The 26,535-nt window shown below is 39.8% G+C and overlaps 1 protein-coding gene across 5 annotated transcripts in view; it reads right to left on the reverse strand.

The window, feature by feature from the left end:
• The window catches only part of LOC111156648 (nucleoporin 153), a 68,681-nt gene that overhangs the window by 7,164 nt on the left and 34,982 nt on the right, over positions 1-26,535 (reverse strand). For 4 of the 5 annotated variants that reach the window (XM_022517662.1, XM_022517664.1, XM_022517666.1 and 1 more), the window contains 9 exons: positions 26,019-26,071; positions 25,641-25,767; positions 18,479-18,616; positions 17,411-17,509; positions 16,302-16,392; positions 11,766-11,891; positions 9,240-9,857; positions 6,064-6,258; positions 1,922-2,806 (listed from right to left, as the gene is read on the reverse strand). In XM_022517662.1, coding sequence (XP_022373370.1) covers positions 1,922-2,806; positions 6,064-6,258; positions 9,240-9,857; positions 11,766-11,891; positions 16,302-16,392; positions 17,411-17,509; positions 18,479-18,616; positions 25,641-25,767; positions 26,019-26,071 — 2,332 coding nt within the window. The remainder of the gene's footprint in view (positions 1-1,921; positions 2,807-6,063; positions 6,259-9,239; positions 9,858-11,765; positions 11,892-16,301; positions 16,393-17,410; positions 17,510-18,478; positions 18,617-25,640; positions 25,768-26,018; positions 26,072-26,535) is intronic. The other variant, XM_022517665.1, reaches the window with a different exon arrangement.

Genomic DNA, 26,535 nt, shown 5'->3' on the forward strand with positions numbered 1-26,535 from the left:
CCGCTCCTAGACTGTTTTAATTCCTGCAGCTTCACGGTATGGTCTGATACGAGTGGAGCAAACCTGTCTGCGTGCCTGCCCTTTTCTCCAAAATCTCTTGTGCATTCTCCCTTCCAGGTGAATTTAAAAATGAGCTTAGCTTGTCACATCCACCGCAATTCCTCTCAGAACTGAAACGAAGACTTCCAGCTCTGGAAGGAGTCCGTCACAGGTGACAAGGCCCAGCACCGGGAGACAGTCTATGGTGCTGTCCCGACACCGGGTGGGGACAAATGGCGCGGTGCCGGGCACGGACTATCACAGGCAGCGGCCCGATCGCTATGCTGCACACCTGAAACTCATGTGACAGGTGTGTCACCCACAGTCAACTACACACAGAGCGAGAGGACACTGAGGACACCGGGAGGGACAATGCTCTCACTCAGGAACAGGTCTGAAACAGGTCATTTGCGCAGCTATTTCTTGCTGATTTAGAAGAAAGCTACTGGTTGTATATGAGCCTGAAATCACCCACCTTCCTGAAGACATTTTTTTTTTTTTTTAAACTCTCCCAATGAGGTCTCAGTTCCAATACTGTCTCTGTACAGGCCGGCCGCGATATGGTATGGGTGTTAGTGTGATTTACAGAAAGTGGAGCATGCTGGCTCACTTTCAAGTTCATTAATGGGAGGTTAAGAGTGTCTGTTTCAGTGGAAAAAGTACAGTGATACCACGATTACATCTAATTAGACCTAATCGTGTTTTTATTCCTTTCCAAATTGTACATAATGGAGTATTTACTTTTTTTTGGAGGGTGTTTTGAATGTCCACACAATGGACCCCAAAAAAAAAAAAAAAAAAACCCACTGATTTCCATTTTTTTTTCCAAGGTAAATTTTTCATTTCGTGTTTCCAGTATATTTTCAGGAGTGTTCACAGGCATTCTCTATTTTTTGTCCTGTCTGAAAACATCTCTATTTTGCCCTTCAGCTGGATATAAAATTTTAAGATCAAGACCATTTTCACTTTTAGGACATTGCTCTACTGTTTCAAGCATGTGGTCTTACAAATTCAAAGTTTGATGGCAAAGAGCTTTCCTCTCTCTGAAAGCATTCAGGATTTTGGCTTTAGTGTCCTACAACCTCACTGGTCCTTGCTAATGAGTGGGCCGTTTTCATTTTTAAGGAGAGGTTTTCTCTGCACAAAGGAAATGTTCTTCTGTCACTGCTTTCATACTTCTTCCGTCCTGTTCTCATCTGCTAAGCACCCCTCCTGCAACGGCACTTGTGGGCTGGCTAGACCCAGTCTCTCTGCACATCCGTGAAACTGAGTTCTGTGAAATCCTAGTTCACTAATCTATCATCTAAGGTTTTTCTGCTGCTCAGCCCACAGAAGGATTTCATTTCACCAAGCATGTTTTTTGAAAGTTTTTAAAATGCTCTTTCATTTTTGCTTCAGGATACTAGTTTTCATAATCCCCTGTTTAGAGACAAATTATATTTGTTGTCTATATTCCTTAAATGCCTGATGACGACTGGTTAACTGTATTTGTGAATGAAGGCCTGTACATAAAGAGTGAGTTAGAAAATATTTCATGAGCTTACGAAGGCAGGCCTACGCTCCTGAAGAGTAGGCCAATCCCAACTGTCAGAGCTCAAACAGAAGGGAAGAGCACGGACAGACGTGCAACCCTGCGGGCTTGCCATCAGAGCTGTAGATAACCTCTTCACCTCTTGGGGTATGGAGCAGTGAAAACTGAAAATCTTATGCTCCTTTCCAGAGAGCTGTTCCTGGTCTCGCTCAGCTCTGTTCAGTGTAAACCATTCCCTGACCTGCTGCATTTGTCCAGAGATCAGAGATGCCTCGTTATTAAAAAAAAAAAAAAAAAAAAAGTTATTAAAAAAAAAAGTTATTAAAAAAAAAAAGTAAGTTTAATACTTACCAGCCGTAGTATTGGTTGGCGTTCCAAATGTGAAAGCAGCCTTTGTTGGCTGTTCCGATTCCTTCTCAGCTGGTTTTGCTACGCTGAAACTAAAGGTGGACTTTGAAGAACTCTCCTCTTTGGTCTGCTCTGAATTTCCAAAGGAAAACACTGATGGACACTTTGGCTCTTCACTGTCAGCTTTCTTCCCAAACACCAGAGAAGTGGAAGTGACCTGCTCCTGCTGCTTCTCTTCTGTCCTTCCCAGCGCGAACAACGAGGCAGCTGGCGGAGGGGCGGGTTCTATGCTGCCAAACGTGAACCCTCCTTTGGTGGCAGGCATTTCTTCTTTTTTGGCTTCTGACGTCTTACAGGTGAAAGGAGCCACTGAAACACTCTTGGTTTCTAGGGTTCCAAAGCTGAAGCTGCTCTTGCTCTCAGAGGTCACCGCGGTGTTGGTAGCAGCAGGTGTGGGGTTAATAACACCGGGACCAAAGCTGAAGCCCGCAGACGAAGACTTAGGTAGTTCCTCTTTCTTCTCCTGCTGCCGGAGATTAGACACGCCAAACTGAAACAGAGCTAACGAAGCTGTGTTACTTACGCCTGAAGGAAGTCCAAACTTAAAATCGTTCTCACTCTTACTGTCCTTTTTAGCTTCCTCAGGTTTAGCCTCAGACGAAACTCCAAATTTAAAATCTCCTAATGGTTTAGGAAATTTAAAGCCTTCACTCACGGAGTTTGGAGACTCAGAATCTGAGGACACTCCGATTTTGAAGCCTCCCTGATCTCCAAACTTAAAATTTCCAGTGCTTGTTAAGGTCTGAGAAGGTCCAGAAGAGGATGATGGGATACCAAATTTGAAGGATGAGGCTGCTGGGTTCGAAGATGAGGAAGATGTGCCAAAGCCTTCAAAATATAAAACACAAGTCACTGAGTTAACGCTATCCTCGCGAACAAAATGTCCCCGTGAAAAACGAATAACTCTGGAGGGGCACCTGGGTGGCTTCAGTTGGTTAAGCGTCTGCCTTCAGCTCAGGTCATGATCCCGGGGTCCTGGGATTGAGCCCTGCATTGGGCTCCCTGCTCAGAGGGGGGTTTGTTTCTCCTTCTCCCTCTGCTCGTGCGTGCCCTCTAATACATAAATAAAATCTTTTAAAAAAAAAAAAAAAAAGGACTAATTCTGGAAAGGCCTCCTTTGAAGAGTGAAAGGCAGTGAACACGAAGCAGCAGCCCAATGTTCGGCATGAGAACTCCATCTCGCTCCTCCCAACTACACGGACACACCGCCTTTCATCCGTGATACCCGCAGAGATCCAACAAACCTGATAAGGCAGTGTTGGTGAGGAGTCGAGGAGGAACAGACACTTTCTACAGGACGGGTGGATGGGTAAATTAGCACACAATCCATGGAAGGCAACTGTCAGTATTTACTAAAAATTATAAACGCATGTATCCTTTGACCCAACAATTCTACAGCTAAGTATTTATTTATTTATTCTGTAAAGAAAGGCAGACTGCCGCATGCAGCACGTCATTTGGATGCACCTGGAGTCTTGGAAGCTTCACTACCCTACACGCTCCTACGAATGGACCTTGAGAGCTTCCCTGGAGGTTCTAGCAGGGGAGCGCAGCTGCTCTATATACACGCTTGAGCTGAGAAGGGCCCTCCTCTATCCGGGAAGGTCGTCCTCTTTGACCAGAGCACACAGCTTTGGGACGGATGTACGTGGAGCCATAGGGAGGAAGGGAAGGCCAGCCAGCCCGATCAGGGGAATCCAGCCCGGTGATCAATGGGTGAGAGACGGCGCAGCCAGATCACCTTCACATCCTAGGTCTTTATTTTACTTTCTTTTTTTCCCAAGTCTTTATTTTTAAAGATAAACTCACAGACATGCAAAATGTCATATGCAATCCCAGGCAGCTGTGAATGAAGAGCAAAGATGTGTCCACGATAATCCAGGATAAAATCAAGGGGGCAGAAAGGCAGTATGGTACACAACATTTTGTAACAAATTAGAGGGAAATAAGAACACACAGAATAAAAGTATATTTGCTTATCATGTGTATGAAGAAACTCTGGAAGAATTCTGAGAAACCACCCACCAGTTATTCCCCTGGTGGGGGAGGAAGGATGGAAAATGAACCAATGGGGACAAAAGACAGACTTTTCACTAGGAATCCTGTTATAGCCAGAGTCTGAAATCTTGTGAATAAATTCGTTATCAATCAAACATTAAAAAGAAGTTCAACCTCAGAAGACCAGAAGACCTGCAGAAGCAGAAGCAGTACTTACAAAGACAAACAGTACTATGTTGACAAGATCAAAGTCTTGGTTTCATAATGCTTTTCTGTAGCTTAGAAACTAGAAATGAACAGGAATCACTGGCGTGCCAAGATATTTATCCATCAACCCTGCTTACCCACGTAGAGACAAAGCCCTTTTATCTTCAAATCTCCCTTTAATGATGACCCATTCCTTTCTTTCGCTAAGAAACTTAACTAAAAAATTATCAAAATCTGAGAAGCAAGCAGCATTCCACATGGTCTGTAAATACCTCAAGTGATATTAGATGGAAAGCTAAAACTTGAGGTGCTAAAGACAATAATTAACTCGTTCTCACTTCTGCCTCAAAGGCACAGACTTGAAGGTATGATGATCATAGCACAACAGGGAGAGGGCACGGAGAGAGGACCACAAGGTTCACAGCTACACAACAACCTCAAGTGGACTGGAAAATAGTGACCTAAAACACCCAAATGCAGAGTCTGGGATTTTATTTATTTATTTGATCTATTTGAGAGATAGCGAGTAGGGGTGGGACAGACAAAGAGAAAGAGAGAAAGAGGGAGAGAGGCTCAGTTTCAAGCAAACTCCACGCTGACTGTGGAGCCCAACACTAGGCTCGATCTCACGACCCTGAGCGAAACTAAGAGTCAGACCAACTGAGCCACCCAGGCGCCCCCCAAAGGCAGTGTTTTTCAAACCAGCTGCGTCCCTTTAGCCATCTAATTAATTTAGTGGGTTGCAACCAGCATTTTTCTTCTAAAATGAAAAAGAATAGAAACAGAGTAACTTAAACAAACTAAAGAGTAAGTATTGGTTTGTGACACTTTTCAATCAATCATACAAATACGCTATACATATGGTGGGTCACAATGTAAAAGCTTCCTGCTTGGTTTCCAGTCAAGAGAGTCTGGAAGTCATTAGTCCAAGACACGGGTACAAGCTGATTAAACTTGGCATTCTTTCTTTAATGCCCTCACGGTCTCGCCTTTGAGGCCCCCCGCCCTTACTGATAACAATCTTTCTCACCTCTCCCTGACTGCTATTTCAGATCTAAAATTTCTGCTCTTTCCCAGCTTTATCAACCTTTTTACTGAAATGTATCTCATATGAAATATTAAGTCACAAAGGATAATAAAGACTTGAAAAATGTGGCCTTCGGCAACAGTTCAGCATAAATTGTTTTTAGAGGTTCTTCCTTTGTATTTACGAAACAAAATTATTAAGAGACTCCTTTCTCTGGGACATTCTCTGGGAAACCAAAGCCCAAGTACAGATTACTTGGTTCTCAGAGTCAGGAAATTGATTTTTTTTTTTCCGAATGTAAAATTTAATTAGAAAATTCATAGTTCACAAAAGTACATATATTTTGTTGATAGCTCATGAGAACATTATCATAAATTTACTCAAGATACAGAACAAAATTCACAGTTAGGCTTGACATTTAGTACTATAAAATTTTACGCTGAGTCCACTGATATTTCTGTTAATTAAGGTACACTTGGAATAATCGATTCAGACTACCAATAAACGGACATTTTATTGTATAACCAAGAGCTATTGGTTTTACAATATGTCTAGTAATCAATTATCAGTCCCCAGAGTCAGGAAATTCATCTAAATCCCAAAGGGCTGTTAACAGTTAGAAACAAGTATCTGCAATTCTCTCAGACTCAACACAAGATAGAATAGTCAGTCCCGTAACAGTTGCAGGAAAAAAAAAAAGACAAAGCAAAACGAAAAACAAACCAAAAAAAACCCCTCACTGCTGACCAGGCAATCACCCAGCTTTACAGTAACTCAGATGTGAGACTGAAGTGATCTGCAAATATTTCACTTTAAAATGGCAGTACAAGGAGGCGGTGCACCGATGCCTTACCTTTAAACTCAGATTTTGTGCCCGGCTTTGCACTTTCACACGCCACACATTTAGTAGCATCTGCTTTATTCTGTACCAGGCACACTTCACAGTCCCAGCTGCCCTCGGGTTTCTTGAACTTGTCTAACCCCAAGCAGCTTCCAGGAGACAGAGAGGTGGGGACAGTGCTGCTACTTGAAGCAGGTACCGAACTTCCTAAAAAACAGTAAGGAAACATAAAAAATTCTAATTCACATTATGTCAATATCTTAAGGTACCACTAAGTCTAAATGTTCAATTAGTGTAAAGTGCCAGAAATATAGACTTTACACTGTTAAAAACAATATAGACATTATCAGAATTCTTTTAATCTTACAAACAAGCAGCTCACACTCACCTTGCCTAGTGATGAGCTCTCTTAACCCGAGTTTTGAATAATCATGGTTTAAAAAAAAAAACACATGCTCAGAAATCAGAGACTGAAAGACTAAAATGTCCTTAAGAATCTTTATCAAATCTCTTCAAACAGCACAGCATTTTGAAATCTAAGATATAAGTCGTAGGCAGTAGTCTAACATAAAATACACAGCCACAGACCACATCAACTGCACGACTTCAAAGCCCAGGTCTCTGCCTTTGAAACAACCATTTTTACACAGAAGTTCATGGCATTGGTTAGAACCTAGCTATTTAACGACATTTATTAAGTACCATAATATACCGCAGTTCTAAGGGCGTGAGGATGAGTGAAATGCCGCTTAACTTCTCAAAGCGCTGACGGTCGACAAGGGGAGAAGTACAACATAATGCGCAGTAGCACCATCGCCAAGACGGGAAGTGAGGAATGAAGAAAGAGCGGACTAAGGAGCCGGGGAAGAACGGATTCACAGAGGGGCCATTTAAATTTTCAGCAGAACTGGCAAGTCTGTGGGGAGCAGAGGGGGCACGGGAAGGATGGCCCCGCGAAGCCGTCATGAAGCAAGTGTGTGATGAGTGGGGTCATTCACTCTGGCGTCTCCACCTGCTGTCCTGTCGCCTCTCCCAGGCACCTGGTGTGTCTGTTCTACCATTAGACTCTCCTCCATCTTGCCGAAAACTGCTCCCCGAGGTTGCATCTTCGGTCCACCATCCTCAAAAGTCTCATGAGCAGCCAAACAGTACCTGCAGTCCGCAGCTCTGTGGTCTCCTTCCCGGGTGCAGCACCCCTGGCCAGCTGGGCAGCGCGGCCAGAAGCGTCCTCCTGTTTCTCCTGTTTCCTTCACTTTTTCTGAGCCTCCTACTGCTCCCCCGTGTCAAGCGGCCCTCAGCTCTTGCTTGAGTAACGGTCTTCTTACTGCGACTTCTGCTCTTGTTCCCCAAGGTCCATTCTTCTAAGAATCAACCAGTGCCACACGTGGTTTTGGGATTTCCTCCTCTCTGGTTCTTCCTCTAGAAGATTAACTGTTCCAGGGGCGCCTGGGTGGCTCAGTGGGTTAAGCCTCTGCCTTCGGCTCAGGTCATGATCCCAGGGTCCTGGGATCGAGCCCCGCATCGGGCTCTCTGCTTGGCAGGGAGCCGGCTCCCCCACCCCCTGCCCCGCCTGCCTCTCTGCCTACTTCTGCTGTGTCAAATAAGTAAAATCTTAATAAATAAATAAATAAAGATTAACTGTTCCAAAATTTCGTTCCTGCCACTCCCTTAAGTTAATCGAGTTCAGTTTTGGGCCATCTTCTCTATTCCCACCAACCCCTCAGTTTATGTAGCCTCTACTCCCATGCCTTATTTGGAAAACTATAACCTAATGACTCCCAAATCTGTATTTCCAGCCCGGAGCGCCATTCTAGGATATCCAAAGTCCTCACATTATTTGTCAACTTCACAGCTTCAAGTTCACAACTTCAAAACCCACAGGGCTTCAACCGTGCATTATTCGACATCCTGGTTTGACTCCATTAGTATCCGTCGCCATTACCTTTGCCCACACGTACTACTGATACAACATCCTCATCTGTCCTCCGGTCTCCCTCCAACTTTTGTTGTCTTCAGAGCTACCCTCCAAAAAGCCACCAAGCAATATGTCAAACACACACCTTTAACTGTATCACTCCTCTGCTTAAAATGATGGCTCATCATTTACAGGATGAAGCTGGGATTTCGTTAATAAATATACGAGCTTCCTTTATTCATGGCTGACATTACTTTTACTTCCTAACTCAGTTTTATTCTCCTAATCAACTCAGAATTAATTCTGGTTTCTTGTTTGATCAAAGACTTGCCTTTTTTTTTTTTTTTTAGGGGAGGAGGAAGAATGACAGATGGAAAAGGAAAGTTATTTCAGAATGAAGACTCTGAAATCTTATTCTTGCGGAGATGTGCAGTAAGAATGAGAAATATGGCTCACTCCTTATATTCAGACATAGGGTAGAGGCTAACAAATAAAGAACTTGCCGTTGCAGACCTAAAACTACATATCCATGAATAATGCAATAAAAAGGGAAGCATAATTCCCAGGGCATCCATAAAAGGTTTTACTTAGTACCCAGGTTGCCATATACCTACACCAAACAATTCTATGTTATTACAAAAACAGCAAGGAGTCATTTCCAGTTGTGAATCTCAGTAACTTTTTCAAATTTGAACAGAGACACAGGAAAAACTCAAACCGGACTCCTTTTTTCTCACTGCCAGGTTAGAATTTTTTTCATTCATGATTCAGTCATTTGCTCTCACTGCAGTCTCTCTGGCAGAGAACAGAGAGGCACAGGTATCACCGTTAATAGCCTCTCACGAAGAGATGCTGACCACCCTCCGTGAAATCTCTGGAAATGACCATTTGCCATCCGTACTTCTAAGAGGGAAAGAGACGAAGTGCTATTTCATTCTGGAGAACAGTCTGAGAAAGACTGTCCCTTCTAAGATCTTTCAGCATCTGTACTAGTCAACTTCGAAAATGACCGGGACAAGCAGGAAGGTTCTGATACAAACGGATGCAAAGAAAGCGTCCAAGCACGTATTGGGCTGGTTAACGCAGCGCCCCGGGGAAGACGCAGAGCCAGCCCCAGGCAAGTCACTGTACCTCAGGACGGCTCAGAGAAATGAAGGTGCGCGGGGAAAGGCTCAACCTGCCGCCGTACACGGAGGTGGTTGTTAGCACACAATGAATTTAAATGTCCTACTAAAACAATGAACAAAATTTTCCCAAAGAGCCACACACGTACCTGGTTTCTCAGACACACAGGACACACATTTACTGTCTTCGCCATTATTAAAAACACAGCATACTGGACACTCCCAAGAGCCCACGGGCCTTTTAAACTGCTCTGCAAACCCTAAGGCGGCAGTGGTCACAGTGCACGTGGCAGGGGCGGCAGCCGCAGTCGCCGAGCTCTCCGGAGCCGTGGGCAGCGTAAGGACTCGCTTCACACCGGTCCCGGGCTTCGGGGTTTCACAGGCCACGCATTTTATCGCCTCAGGTTTATTCTGCACTAAGCAGGTATCACAATCCCAAGTGCCTACTGCCGGTTTAAATTTGTCTCCGAACCCCGTCCCTGAGGAGGGAAGAGCGGATCTGTCACTTTTACTCGGTGTTCCGATTCCAGTTTGTTTCGCAGTCTCTTTGGGCGGCAGCTTTGCCGCCTGACAGGCTATGCACTTGCTGTCTGTAAGTTTGTTCTGCAGTAGACAAGTATCGCACTGCCACGACGGTCCAGCTTTTAAACTTTCCCCAAACCCGATGCCACTAGAAGAAAAGCTACTTATTGCTGGTCTTGTATAAACAACGGGGCTTGTGGTAGGAGGCTGAGCAGCAAGAGAATCTGCCTTCGGTGATGCAAAACCTATAATGAGGGAAAGAGGAAAGTGTAAGCAAAAAAACCCAAAACAAAACCAATGAACAAAAAACCACACCATCTGGTAAGGTCTAGAACTACGGAAAGGAAGACCCAGTCTACCCTCGTGGAGGATGAGCTCATGCTACTCAAAGACGCCCGTCGAACGTTACCAAATCCTAATTCAAATAAATTGCCTCACCTAATTCTCCAATATAATCACAGAACCTTTCCCACTGTAAATATACTTTTCGTAACCAGTGAATGTACTCAGACAACTAAGTTATTCACACAGAACCATGGAGTAACATGAGCTGAGAAAGTCTTGGTACTACCAAAACCGCTGTCACTGAATTCAATCAATTCATTCCAGCTTTACTCATGGCAATGACCTTCCAATCCTTTACTTCGGACCAATTAACCTTTGTTGTACATGTACCAACAAACCCAGTGACCTGTTTTTCCAGCTTTTAACACAAAAGGAAAATAAAATTGGAGGGTAAGAGGATACAGAAGACTGTTCAGAGATTTTCTAAGGCTACGATTAATCCAACCTCGAGCTAGTTTTAGCAAAAAGGCAAACATACTTCAGTTACTCCCAGTGATCTAAAATGTACCATCTTGTTAATGATTGATCTGAGTCACTAAGTTTGGTGCAATTTTAACAGTAACCATCTTAAGGTGTTATAGATTTCCTTTCCTTCCTCTTTCTCAGGTTTTCCTAATTTCCTCAAAAGAACATAGGACTCCTCCAAATTCTTGCTAAAGAAAACTGAAAGGGAGGAGGGCTGGGCACCACAAATGCAGAGGATAAACTACGTGAGGATGGACTGTAGGAATGCGACGCTGCTCTACCACCCCTCAGCTGATTCTAGCCCAGGTGCTCTGCAGCTCTCCCCAACTGTGCCACACCGTCTAAGTCACCAGGACTCCTGGAGGCAGTACCCTCATCTCTAAAATGACAAAGCCAGACCAAAGAAACCTAATCCTCCTAAATTTTGCTGTGGAAGCCGACCTTATCTGCAAATTCTTATTCAATTAGACATGTCTATCTGCTCAGTAAATCCAAATTCTCTCTGAGCAACCACATCCCATTATAAACATGTTTACATCCCTACAGCAGACATCACAATCACAGTTGTAGCTATCCTGATTTCCAAACTGAAAACTTACTGAGGACTTCTAGTCACTGCCTTCAAGTTATTTCTATGAGCTCTCGAATTTCTTTTCAAGTGAGCACAGTCCCTTACATATACCTATGTTGGGATCAGCAAATGTTTTCTTTCTTTCACTGCCCAGAAAGAACTAGGCAATGATCTGAGAACAAGGCAATTCAACATTACCATCAGAGAAAGATATGCCCAGGTATATAATCAGGTTTATTTACTCTTTTTCCCCTCATATTGGCCTATCGCTACTAAAAGGCAATTCATTTTCTCCTTCTACACTTCCCTCTTCTCCTGCTATACTTGCCTCTTAAGAGATCTGAATTCTAGGGCGCCTGGGTGGCTCAGTGGGTTAAAGCCTCTGCCTTCAGCTCAGGTCATGATCCCAGAGCCCTTGGATTGAGCCCCGCATTGGGTTTTCTGCTCAATAGGGAGCCTGCTTCCTCCTCTCTCTCTGCCTGCCTCTCTGCCTACTTGTGATCTCTCTCTTTGTCAAATAAATAAATAAAATCTTTAAAAAAAAAAAAAAGAGAGAGAGAGAGAGAGAGAGAGATCTGAATTCTAAAGGAGAATTTCTAAGGTACTTACTTCAAAAGAATTACATCTGACTATGACTACTTTCAAGTCAATCTCCTATCAAACTAGCCATAATTTTTTAAACACCTAAAGCATACCATAGACAACATTAAAATAAGACCACCAATCTGTACTTCAGATTTTAGAGTATTTTCAAAGGCAGCTGTTAACTTACCAGGACTTTTGAGAACGTCAAGGACACTTCCCTCTTTCAGGCTTTTTGTAGCTCTAAAAGGGCCCTCACAATCTTCATCTGGCTTCTCCTTACAGCTTGTACTATTGACTGGACTGATATCTTGAGCTGCAATTTTTTTAAATGTAAAAGACATTATGCCAAGAAAAAGCACTGGATTGAGTTAAATGTATTAAAAAGATCTTTCAAAGCCAATTTGGACCAACTTCTAAAGTAGCATGAAAAAGTCACTGCAACTCAAAGATAATGAATAAATTTAAATGAATAAATTTACTTAAAATTTAAGGGTTAACCATTATAAGAAAGTAGAGACAGTATTTCCCAAAAGGGCAGAAAGTATAAACTGTACATAAGATCATCCCTCACCCAGGGAACTAACTGGTAATCAAGAAAACTGCACTGAAACGCTGAAAAAGAGACGGCAACGGAAGCAAGCTCAGAAACTGCATGAAGTATGTTTCTGATTACGCAACAATTTACAAGATTGATCAAAACCTTAACAATAAATTCCCAAACTGAGCCAGTTCTTTCATTTCTAGAAATTCATCCTATGATTCAAAGTATCCTTCAGTTTTCGGGTGCCTGGGTGGCTCAGTCAGTTAAGCATCTGCCTTCAGCTCAGGTCGTGATCTCAGGGTCCCGGGATCCAGTCCTATATTGGCCTCCCTGCTCAACGGGGAGTCTGATTCTCCCTCTGCTCCTGCTCACTCTCTCAAATAAATAAATAAATAAAATCTTTAAAAAGTAAAAAAAGGATCCTTCAGTTTTCATATTGAAAACCTGGATGACAGATGCTGTCTGAGAACGTCGATCACGGAACAGCAGGGTGCCATGCTGTGTGGCCACAAAAATCATCCTTAAATGCAGTTATAGGGAAAGACTATAAAGTCCAAAAGACTTTGAATGATACATCAAAAGACTAATAGTGGCCGATAATGATGACTGACTTTTATTGCTGCTTCTTTTTAGGTTTCCTAAGCTTTCCAAAACAAACATATTCTTATACTTAAAATAAGAAATCTGTATTTTCAGTACGATACTGGCTTTGTGGTTCTATTTCTAAGGGAGAAGGTTTTAAAAATGAAGTATGTGTGGGATTGTTTCAATATAACTAATAGGTGTGTTTCCGGGCTGAAGAGGGAGGAATGAGAGAAAAGAGAAACAAGACTGGTTATAAAATGCAGGGTGCCAAAGTTGGGTAAAGAGTACATGGGAATTCAGTCTACTACTCCTGAAAATGTTTGAAATTTTCCGTAATAAAATATAAATAACCAGGTTTTTCGTAAGCATTTGCCAATTTAAAAGGAGTGGGTCAAGTAGTTTCAAAAAATCCTACCACATGTCATAAAACAAAAATTAACCCAAAATGGATCAATGATCTAAATGTGAGAACTAAAATGATAAAACTCTTAGATAAAAACCAAGAAGGTATTGTCAGGACAATGGATTTGGCAATGAATTCTTAGATATGCCATCAAAAGCATAAGCAAAGAAAAAAATTGACCACCACGACATTAAAACCTTTGTGGAGGACATTATCAAAAAAGTGAAAAGACAATCTACTTAATGGGAGAAATTATTTGCAAATCATGTATCTAATAAGGATCTAGTATCCAGACTATATAAAAATGGTTACATCTTAGCAACAGAAAGGTAAACCAATTTAGAAATGGGGAAAGGACTTGAATAGACATTTCTCCCAAAAGGGTAAAGGACCAAGAAGCACATGAAAATACGCTTGACACCATTAGTCATTAGAGAAATGCAAATCAAAACCACAACGGAAGCATCATTTCAAACTCGCTAAGGATGGGTATAAACAAATGAAAAAGCATGGTGAGAATGTGGAGAAATCAGAAGCCTCAGACACTGCTAGGAGGAGTGTGAAAGGAGTAAGAGGCTGAGAAAAACAGCGTTGTGGTTCCTCAAAAAATTACACATAGAACTACCACTTGGGTATATATCCCAGAGCACGGAAACTAGCATTCAAACAAATACGTGCGTACAAATATTCACACCAGCACTATGTACAACAGCCAAAAGCTGCAAATAGCCCAAATATCCATCAATGGATGAAGAGAAAACTATGGTACATCCATACAACGGAATATCATTCAACCACAAAAAGAGTCAAGTACTGGGGCACCTAGCTGGCTCAGTCAGTAGAGCATGTGACTCAAACTCAATATCATGAGTTTAAGCCCCATACTGGGCATGGAACCCACTTAAAGAAAGAAGCAAATAAATAAATAATAAATTCTAAAAATAAATACAAAATAATTTAAAAAAAAAGGAGTGAAGTCCTGATACATACTGTCATACACATGAACCTTGAAAACAATAAGTAAAAGAAGCTAGACACAAAAAGTGCTATTATATGACTCCAGAATGGGCACATACAATGAAACAAAACAGCGACTGGCAGTTGCCAGGCCCTGGCGGGAGGAGAGATGAGGAAGGACTGTTTAGCAGGTACAGGTCTCTTCTGCAGGAGCAGGGATCAAACTATTTGGAACGAGACAGACTGCAGTGACTCGCTGCACACAGCCAGCGTACTAAATACAACGGAGTCTGTTCCCTTTAAAAGGATTCATTTTACCTTACCTCAATTTCACCTCAGGAACAAAAATATACAACAAAACATTGTGCCTACCTCATAACTGTGTCAAAACAAAACATATGCAGGCACCTGAGTGAAGGCAGTAAGCCGCTGCTTTCAGCTCAAGTTATGATCCCAGGGTCCTGGGATCGAGCCCCGCATGGGGCTCCCTGCTCAGCGGGAAGCCTGCTTCTCCCTCTCCAACCTGCTTGTAGTCTCTGCTGCTCTCTAATAAATAAACTCTTTAACAAAAAAAAGGGGGGGGGCGGGGGAGGGCTAAACAAAACATATGCTTGTAGCACTTAGTCACAGTCTATCCTCCTTTAGAATCAAAACTGACATGCTTTTAGTAACTTAAGGCAATTTTAAAGATACCCTGCAGTGTACTCAAACTGGAAAAATCAGCTCCTGCCACAACGTAATTAATCACAACTTACACATTTTCAATCAGCTTCTGAATGACAGAAGTGGTGAGAATCACTCTCAATTCTAGGTATGCCACTCCCAAAAAATGCCTTAAAAATCTGGAAAACTCCCCCAAATGCAATGACACGAAAGTTGTTTTAACAAATTACTGCTCATCCAGTTACCGTTAGTATCGCATTAATAAAAATTGGCATAAAAGATTAACCAGGCATGAAAATGGTAATTTGAGTACGTTTATTCCTCAATGAATTCTTAGTAACATTAAAGAAAAAAATCTTGTGGTAGAAAGTACAACTGAAATGTGCTTGTTCTTTCTCTTACACAAGGCTGTTTTAATCAATAAAACACAGGACTGCAACATACAAATCCCTATGTTGTGCCACTCTCACAATCTTTATTCTTATCTTCCAGCTCCACCAAAGCTAGAACATCCAGTGTCTATGTCCTAGCTCTTTCACTTTGTTGATTTTTTATTCTATCCTTTGAAGGAGGATCTAGTTTGTTTTAATTCCAAAACTATGAGATTAAAAAAACAACAACAACAAAAAAACAAAAAACAACTGAGAGAGTCAAATAAACACTTCTGGATAGGGCAAAAGAACTTAACTGGTATTTCAGCCTATAAAAACCCACTCCCAACCATGCCCCCCGCCCCCGCAATGGGCACTGCTGTCAATCCATGACACCCAGCTCACCCCATTTAAAATCACTCAACGTCTTCCTACTACATTCAGATTAAAATCCAATTCCTCAGTGTAAATTCAAGAATTTTTATAGTTTAAAGCTATTTTTTAACTGCATGACAAATTACCTACAGATTTCAAAGACTGTCATGTTTTTTTCTCTAATTCTTACACCCTCGCATTTGCTGTTCATCTCTTGAGTAAAATGCCCTTGCTCAAAAATTCTTGACCTGAGTATCTTTAGCCCAGATGATTCCCCACTTCCTAAACAGCAAACACTTGCAAGGAAAACCACCGCTACCACAACAAAAGGTTAGGATTTAATTTTCTGATGACTCATTTCTTTCCCTCAATTACACCCACTCCTTGAAATTATGCATCACTATCGGCACAGGCCGGCATAACTCTTAACGCATAAAAATGTTTGTGAACTGAACACTAAGCCTAGAGATAGAATCCACTGCAATTCTACTTCACCTCAATAACAATACAGACAACTCTTCAATTTCTTAATACTTCATTTATACTAAACTATCACCTTATTAAACAAAGACCATGAATATATGTGCTGCCATAACAATCCCTGTCACAACCAAACTGTAACATTTCCATTTAGTGAGCTAAGTGTTTCTGAAAACAGAGACTAAAAATATTGCCAAGGGTTGGTATTAGCTCCCGTTTGCTTTTTAGAGCTAACTTCATTTAAATAAAAACATTTATAAGAATTGCTAAGGATTAAAGAATTTGGAATACTAATGTAATGTAATGCAACCATTTTTACGTAAAAACTTGTGAGAAATCCTTACTTACCTGAACTAGTACTTGTCATTGGTTCTGAAATACTACTAGAGCCAGAAAGTTCTGCTGTTTTTGCAACAGGCACACTGAATATAAATCCAATCTGTAAAAAAGAAAACGTATCCTTTAAGAGTCTATTTAGTTTTAAATGAGTATCAAGTAGCTTTTTCTTATTCCAAGTAAAAAAAAAAAAAAAAACCACCGAATTTCATGTATTCCAGGTTTTCACATTTTACAATCTCTAAAATTGAGATGCTTCTTAGAATGAATGGTGTGTTCTTTCAAACAGCATTTTTCATTTCTTAGGCATTTTTTTTTCCTTCAAAGCAGTACATAAAATAATTATGTGCTCCTAAAGGTCATTTCTGGATTTCTAAATACCACTTTCTAATAAAAAGCAGGAGACTTTATGGACAATGGGACAGGTTTCAGGCATGCGACAGGGAAATTACAAAATGATCTGGAACATCCAGCTGTGACAGAAAATGAGAGCATAGTGAAAAAGAGAAGGCAACATGTAAAAATGATATGCATGCCAAAGATGTATGGGGCAACTCAAACATTAAATTTATTATCTCCCCAAAATATTTAACTACAAAGAAAGAAACAAATACAACGCTGAGGCATAAAAACCCAAAACTTCTCCAGATTAAAGGCAATTCAAGAAACACGTTAACCAAATGCAATCGCAATTTAGTTGATTAGGTCCTGATCTTAATTGGATGTAGGCCCAAGAGAAACAAAATAGTAATTAAAGGACAGTATAGGGCAATGGGGGAAAATCTGAATACGGCCTACGTTGTTGTTATTATATCATGTTAATTGTCATGGATACGATAACTATACTGCAGGTATGCAGAGGAATGTCCTTTTTCTTAGGGGACATATGGAAGAGCTATAAGGGTATCAAGAGGTTCGTATCTTAACCTTCAAATGGTCATGAGAAAATATATATGCTTATATGTATATATAGGTAGTGGAAAATAAATAGGTGTTCATTCAAGTTGTCTGTACACTGAAATTTTTTTTAAGTTGAAAGAAAAACAATGTTATTTCTTACCCCAATGGCATCTCGGTTTTGATAAAAAATAAATATGAAACATTCCTTGCTTGCTACTTACAGATGATGGAGGTAGTAAATCTGCCTCAGTAGATTTTACAATTGGAGATGAAAATCGAAACATGGGGCTGCCAGTGCTGTTTGGAGAGGTCATTTGTACCTGGTTTTCCAAATTATTAAAATATAAAAAGCTTTTTATTTTTTAGAGAAAGAAATTGACAATAAAATAACTTTAAATTAATTGTTTTAAAGAACCCAAACACAACTTCCTTTTAGATTTAAAAATCACTGGTTAAGGGGTGCATGGCTGGCTCAGTCAGCAGAGCATGCAAGTCTTGATCTTGGGGTTCTGAGTTCTAGCCCTACATGGGCCATAGAGATTACTTTAAAATAAAATCTTCTAGGGACACCTGGCTGGCTCAGTTGGTTAAGCAGCTGCCTTCGGCTCAGGTCATGATCCCAGCGTTCTGGGATCGAGTCCCACATCGGGCTCCTTGCTCAGCAGGGAGCCTGCTTCTCCCTCTGCCTCTGCCTGCCATTCTGTCTGCCTGTGCTCGCTCTCTCTCCCTCTCTCTCTCTCTGATAAGTAAAATAAAATAAAATCTTCTAAAAAAATAAATAAATATAAAAATCAATTGTTAAAATTTCTGAAAAATAAACTGTAACTGCTATAAAATCTGGCTTCTCCTTGGGAAAGGAATATATTCTATCTTAGAAATGAGTATCTGCTTAAAGGAAAAAAAAAAAAAAACTACCTATAAGAATACTTTCAGAAAAAAAAGCTAAGGCAGAAGCATGAAACATTTCAGGAGCAGTTAATTCTACCAGAGAAATAAAAACAATAACCTCATTCTTACCCCAAAAAAAGCATCTTAATTGGAAACAATGTTTGGAAACAAACTTAAAATCATCAGTCTCTAAGGCATGAAATCAGAATTAAAAAACACTCCATTATAATGTATCCTTTTATAACATACATTTTAAAAAAGCAAAGCACCATTTCCATTTTTCTCTTCTTAGTCTGAGTTACTAATTTCCAGAGCGGGAACTTAACATTGCTTTTAACAGAATATTAAATTTTTAAAAATAAAGAACAAAAATCACCTCTACTTGTATAATGGTTCTGTACCTTGTTTGTTAATGATTGTGAAGGACTAATGGGTGATGGAGAGGACGTTGTGATCACAGAGGAACTAAAATTGAAGGTAGGCAGTGAAGAACTGGTGATGGGTAGAGAGATTTTCGGCAATACTGGTACTTCCATTTCCTAAAACACAACAGGTTTCATAATGATAGATTTCATCTTTCATGTCACTGTTCTATCCCTACTTATTTTCAGGAAGAACTGCTATAGTTACAGGCAAACTGGGAATGGGGTGAAGGTAGAACCATACAGGGTTACCAGTGTGGGCTCTTGAATCAAAAGAACTGAAAAGATCTGAATCCCAGCTGTGCTACCAGATATGGTGGCTTTGTAAACCTAACTGCCCTCAGTACCAATTTCCTGGGCTCAAACTGAGAAAAAAACCAAAAAAAAAAAAAAAAAAAAAAAAACCCCAAAAACAAAAACAAACCATAGTTGTAGTATTAATTTAAAACATAAAGTTATATATGGGCTCAGCATAGAGAATAAACATTTAATAAATATCAGTACTGGTGAGTTTGGTGAAATGCCTTGGTTTTTTTACTCCAATATAGTAAAGACCATCCCAAATCTCAAATAACCCAGGTTAAGGGCAAACAAAAAGAGCTCTGCTTTTGCTAATGGTGGAGTAGTTCGTTATCTGACCAAGGACCTGACATATAACAATTTTAAAATCTGAACAGAATAGAAAGAAACAACCATCTGGAAACACTGGAGGGCAACCAGAAGCAGCAGGAACTATAGAGATAAAAATAAACACTTGGAAGAAGAGGGGGGCACTGAGTTTCCTGTACTCTGTGAATTGGTGCCACTGCATAGTTGAAATTCTGAAAGAAAAGCAGATCTGTTCACGGAGGAATTAGAGGACGGAGTAAGTGACCATAGATAGAGAAAATGAGGGAGAAATGCGGCAATGAGGAGCATATAAATCTGCATGTAAACTGTCCAAATTTCTAGCAGACGTGTAAGCTGCTCGCATGTAAGGCACACACCGAGCAGCCAACTGAGCCTGAAGCGTTCCAGCTGCCACCCACCACAAGTGGGAGAGTGTGTGACTTGAGAAAGTTCCTGCTGGCTAAAACTATCTGAATATTTCAAACGGATGTCTTTTACAGTACATCAATCACACCTTTGTAAAGTAAAGCCCTCCTCTCCCCAAAGGAATAATAAAGATGCTTTCAGATAAAAGAAAACTAAGACAATCTATTGCCATAAAACCTGTTGTACAAGTTCTCCAGGGTGAAGGGATAGGATACCAAATGGAACTCAAGTTTCTGGAAGAAATGAACGGTATGTGAGCAAAACAAAAAACTTGTATTCCTCTTAATTTCTTGAAAATACATACAACCAAAGAAAGTGAAAATTAGATGCTGCGAGTTTATAGCCTATCTAATTTTAATACAGATGACAAGTATAATCTAAAATACCAAAGAAGAGGGGAGGCAAATCAAACTATGGAAAGTTGCAAGATTCTTATATTTCAGGAAGCGGTACAGTATGAACAAAAAGTAGAATGTGAAAGTTAAGGACATAACATAATCTCAAAAGGAACCACTAAGTAACATGAAGAGGTAGAGATAAAGAGCAAAGTAATTAAAATATAATTCTAACAAATAGTCAACTAACCAAAAGAAGACAGCTTTCAAAAGGAACAAAAAACAAATGGGAAAACCAGAGAAAAAGGGGAGACATAATCCAACCATATAAATAATGACACTAACTATAAATATTCCAATTAAAAAGCAAAAAAATACATAAAAGGCAAGACAGGAGCGCCTGGGTGGCTCAGTGGGTTAAAGCCTCTGCCTTCGGCTCAGGTCATGATCCCAGGCTCCTGGGATGGAGCCCCGCATCGGGCTCTCTGCTCAGCGGGGAGCCTGCTTCCTCCTCTCTCTCTCTGCCTACCTCTCTGCCTACTTGTGATCTCTGTCAAATAAATAAATAAAATCTTTAAAAAAAAAATAAAATAAAATAAAAAATAAAAGGCAAGACACCCATATATCTTCAAGAAACTCACTTAAAAAGATATAGGTTAAAAGCAAATGGATGGAAAAAGATACAACCTACAATTCATAAGCTTAAGAAGCCTTATTCTACTAACAGAGTGGCTGGCTATAGTAATACCAGATATAGGAGATTTTCTAGACAAAGAATACTTGCACAGACTTTTTTTTTTTAAAAGAACATTCAGTAATATTAAGAGGAAACTGAGGAACCACAATGCGTAAGGCACACACTTTAACGAGGGCTTCAAAACATGTAAAATAAAAATGGACATAACAGGAAAAGACAAGTTCACCAAATGGAAGTGGACAATTTTAACTCCTATCTCTCAACAATCTGATAGACTAAAACGACACACCCCACACGCTGAAAAAACATTCAGCAAAGACAAAGGAGATCTAAGAAATACGATCAGTCATCGGACACCTTATATAACACTGTACCCGAAAACCTAAAATACAGGCTTCAAGGTTCATCAGGCAGACCATATGCTGGGCTACAAAACAAGTGTCAATACATTTGAAAACAATATCACAGCTAAACCCAGTTCTAAATAACCCACAGATCATATAAGAAATCAAAAAGGAAATCAGAAAGATACATAAAAACACTACTATAAGTCCTCTAGAAGAAAACACAGAATTGCCTAGAGACAGACAAAGGTTTCTTAGGACAGAAGGAACAGTAAAAATAACGTGGCACTTGGCTGGCTCAGTGGGAAGAACATGGGACTCTTAATCTCAGGGTTGTGAGTTTGAGCCCCACATTGGAGGCAGAGAGAACTTAAAAATAAAATCTTTAAAAAATAATTTAAAAAAAAAAGGATAAATTCAGAACACCTGCTAATCAAAAGATCCTGTTAAAAAAATAAATATGCAAGCCAGACTGAGAGAAAATATAAGACATGTATCTGACAAAGTATCTGGACCCAAATTTATAAAGAACTCCCACAACTCAGTAAGAAAACCCAATTTTTAAAAGAGCAAAAGACCTGAAGACACCTCAGAAAGGATTGGTAATAAGCACACAGCCCATAAGCACATAAACCAGAATACAACATCACTGCATCAGGGAAATGCAAATTAAAATTACAACGAAACAGCACCATATACAAAGCAGAATGGATAATATTAAAAAGATGACAACTTAATAAGGATGAAGAGTGAAAGAAATGTTCATACACTGTTGGTGAGAGAGTAAAATATTACTCATCTTGGAAAATAGTTTGGCAGTTTCAAGTTAAACATATATTGGGGGGAGCTGGCTGGCTCAGCTGAAAAAGGATGCAACTCTTGATCTTGGGGTTGTGAGTTCAAGCTCCACGTTGGGCTTGGGGATTACTTAAATAAATAAATAAATCTTTTTATAAAAAAGTGAAACAAGTATCATACAACCTAGCACCTCCACTTTTAGGTTACTGACCCCGAGAAAAATACACACGTCTAAAAAACCCTATAAGAATGTTCACAGCAGCTTTATTCATAGCAGCCAGGCACAAAAGAACACACACACTGGACAACTGTATTGAAACGAAGTTCTAGAACAAGCAACACCAACACAGGACAGAAAAAATCAGAGGAGTGATTGCCTCTGGAGTAGGAGGTGATGAGTACTGACTGGGAAGGAGCACAAGTGAAGTTTCTGGAGCAACAGAAATGTGTGACACTTTGAAAAGGGTTAGGGTTACACAGGCATAACCATTTGTAAAATTCATTAAATGGTTACACCTAAGAATTTAACATTTTACTACATAGAAATTTTTGCTAAATTACAAAACAACAAATATTTGACTGTAGTTTGAAGTATTTGGGGTATATATCAAAATTGGGAGAGGGGAACAGAAGCAAACAAAGATGCATCTGGCTCTTTCCATAGGGAAGTTTCATCTGATCTTCCTTTTAGACCCATACAACACCTGGGCATATCAACTGAATAACCTGTGTCTTACTTATGCCAACTCATTAAGCCACAGACTTGGCCATACTGGTTCTTTATATCATTGACCTTGAACAAATTCTAAATTTGATTCCTATTCACCAAAATTTTGACTTAGTTGATCAGAAGTGGGCCCCCCAAGTCTACAAGACAGTTAAAAATTATAATTAGATGCTTCCAGGTACTTCAAGTTGAACACAACAATCACCAAATATGTGACTTACTATATATTACCTCTGTAGTATCTTTACACTGGTTATCTCCCATGAGGAAGTTTCTACTGGGAGATGTTTGGTCTAAGATCATATAGCCATTAAATGGCACACATCCCATAGACACAAACTCAATCTATTTATTTTTCTTATCTCCATTTTACAGACAAGCTGATGTACAAAAGAATTAATTTGACCAACATCATTCATAGTCAGTCAGTAGCAGGCCTGTACCTGACATGACAATATTAAGCAATTAAATCTCCGCAGCTCAACAGTATTATATACTCATTGCTCTTTATCAATAAGCTTTTTCATTATAAAAATCAAACCGGTATCACAGTAGAGGCAAAATGCCAAAATGTTCAGTGACTAACACACAATCCTTACACATTTTGAGATCTAACAAGAAATGAGAGCAAAACCATACTTCTACTATCTCATAATGCAAAATGGGTTATTTACAATATAAAGTTCTGTTTAACCTGGTTGTTGAAGTGAATCAAAATGTACCAGCACTCTCTGTTACATACCAACAGTACCTAAAATTAGCATAATTTGTTTATACTCCACTAAAAATAAAATTTCTTTCATTTGACCTATCCCAAAAGCCCATTAAAATAGCCATAAAAATGAGTGTTCCATCCTTAATCAAAAGTTCCTATTAACTGTAACTGAATTAAGAACTAGTGGTCTAAACATATTCGTTATCTGAAACAAAACCAGCACTGAAAACAAAATAAAAAGCATCCACCCCAAACCCCTTCGACCTAGATTAAAAAAACACAGGGTGGGCAGAAATTTGGGGCAGCCACCCATTGGTACCTCTTTCCTCAGAAACGTGGAGACTCTAACTCCAGTGTAGAACAGAACTAGGGACAGGAGTTGGGTGAGGCATCCTGGGATGCAAAGTTGGCAGTTGGCAGTTGGCCGGAACGGCGAGGGGGCAGAGAAGGGAGGAGGTGATAAAGAGGTCTGCAGGGTTAGACTTTCATAAAGCTCCTCACAGTATACCAAGTAACAGGAGTAAAAGTAAATCAATAAATTTTCATCCCCCTCCCAACATCTTGATATAGCAAAGTCACATAAACACACACCTGTAAGACAGCCAAAACTGAACTACAGACAGCAACCTAAACTTCAGCTAAAGATCGTGGAAATATATTCTTAAAAAGTTGGAACAGAAATAAGCAAAATTCACAAATCTGTTACCTGGCCAACACCAAACCAAGATGTTTTTCTCATCAAGGGATAAACTTTAGAAAGCTAGAAACACAAATTCTACTGAGAAATATAAAAGCTCATGTAAAGAACAGGCTATATAATGAGCTATATTATCCTCAGATACTAATTTCCTTATGTACATAAAGCAAGACAACCCATTTCTTAAAGGTAAGTTTACATAAAGAGCTTCAATAAAAGAAAATCGGTTAAGAAAGCTACAAATTTTGTTATACTGTGTCATTAATGGCATTCAATACTTTTGCTTTCAAAATAAAAGAATACATTAATACATTCCTTCCCTTCACAACACTCCAGCAGGAGAGCAACACGTAGAACCCCTAGACCAGTCCAGGAGCCGAGTGCCATATACCGTGAGACAGCCCAGGGGGCAGAAAGTCCAAGTGGCCAAAGCAATCACGGTTCTGGTAGCTTCAGAGAGGCACAACTACCAAACTGCCCAATGGGAAAAAGGATGATGAAGGAAATGAAAACAAAATAGACTGCCTACTCTAAATAACGTTGGAAAACACACCAAGAGACAAGAAGGAAAGCAATACTGACTTGTACAGTTTCAACCAAAACATGACTTTAGAGTCAACAGAAACTGTTATAGAAGACCTCCTGTTTAAAAATCTAAAAATTCCTTAAAAACTCATGAGTCAATGAAGAAGTTACAAATGAAATTTTAATTAGAAACAAACAAAAAATAAAGCATTATGTATCAAAACTTAAATGATCCAGTTAGGCTGAAATTCACTTGCAAAAAGATTGAAAGAAGGCCTGCATTCAACTCCAAGTAGTTAGAAAATACAGCCTGTAGAAAGATTAATTTACCCAATCTTCAACTAGTCCTTATCTTTTTCAAACTTTCATTTGAAGAATATATACAGAAATTTTCCAAAAAAATCTTCCCAATGAAAGAAATAATGCAATAAAAAATGAATAAAAACCCCAAATGACCAAGAGACTCACAAGAGGGTTCCCTCCCTTGTAAACAGGAAATGCAAAATGAAAGTCCAATGGCATAACACTTCAAACCCATCACCTTGGCAAAGACTTAAAAAAAAAAAAAAAAAGTACCCATAAGAAAGAAGAAAAAGCATTATCCACCAACTGTCATGTGCAAGGAAGTATTTAAACTACCTTCAGGAACAACAGGGCAACATCTAACACATGTGAAGATGTGTATCATCCCCTAGAACCCAACGAGGCCATTCTAGAAAAAGCCTAGAGAATACACCACACGTGCCGAAGCAGAAGTGTATACACATTCACCTCAGCACATATCAGGAATCAACCCACAGGTACCCTGCAGAACAGGGTGGGGTAACTTTTCAGATTGGATAAATCTGTAACAGTGAAATTACACAACTTGAATTACCTTTCACAACACTGATAAGATTCACAAATAATATGAAGAAAATGTCAAGAGAGCAGAGCACAGTTAACGCATTTATGAAACAGGCAAAACCTACCTAATGATACAATAATATTCCCAAGGTCAAATAATTTCAATTGTTAATTCTCTTATATGAAAAATTATGGCTTTTTAGCGGCACCCACGGGGTTTAAGGTCCTAGGTTAGGTTTTCTGTGTCGTCACAGTGAAGGGGGTATACATGTACGTGCACACACACTCACACTGGGAAGGGACTGCCCCAATGGCAGAGTAGTCGTTCTTATGCTGGGTCTCCCCCAAGCCCCCTTAGGGTCTCCCCTCACCACCACACCAGTTTCCCATAAACTTCAAGAATATGAAGGAGAGAACCTTACCTCCTCCTCCTGAGGCTTAGATGCAACAAAGCGCGTTCTCTCTCGTCTCATCTTGCCGCCTCCACTACCTACTCCAGAAGATAAACCATTGGCTGCAGACATACTGAAATTTGGATAAGAAAAGCCACTAGGCAAAGAAAAAGAAAATTAAAACAAATGATATATTTCTCTGGTTCATAACTTATTAACTAACTGAATACCTAAAAATTAGAACTGCTAACAAGAAAAGAAATATACAGCTGAATGTGACTTTAAAAGGTGACAGATTTCTGTGCATGAAGTTTGGTTTTTAACCTTCTTAAATGTCAGGAAAAAATACATAAAAACAGGCCTTACAAATGAAATACAAGGAAGCTTTAGCTATAAAGACGACATTACCTTTCTCGCTGTTCTCTAGTTTGTCCGGGCGTCACAGGTTTTTCATACCCGGTCTAGAACAAAATGAGCACAGCAAATTTACACGCCTGCTTCTTCATTTTAATTTTCTGAATACCTCCCTTTTGTCCGTCCATTTTAATATTTGCAATCAGAAATTTGATGGGTTTTTAGTTAGTGAATCCTAAAACTTGTGACCTATACTCTGCTTTCTGAATGGTAACTGAAGTACAACGTGATTACACACATAAAAGGTCACTGAACACACTGCCCTTTCAACAAGAAGGTAGTAAGTGTACAAAGTTAATATACTTAGAAACCACAGAAATACTTTTACTACCCATCTCTCATGATGGCCTATTAAAGGTATAAGCAAGTTTATAAGGACATTCTCTATGAAATGATTCTCTACAATTTAAGTTCCTCCACTGAAAGGATATCATGGCTCTTTGGAGAAACAGCAAAATACAAGGCAGGGACCTGAAACTTACAAGATGAACTTGAATTTTTTTTTTTTTTT

This window comes from Enhydra lutris, unplaced genomic scaffold, assembly GCF_002288905.1.
Source record: "Enhydra lutris kenyoni isolate GAN:26980312 unplaced genomic scaffold, ASM228890v2 scaffoldscaffold48, whole genome shotgun sequence".
In the NCBI taxonomy this organism is placed as follows: Eukaryota; Metazoa; Chordata; class Mammalia; order Carnivora; family Mustelidae; genus Enhydra; species Enhydra lutris.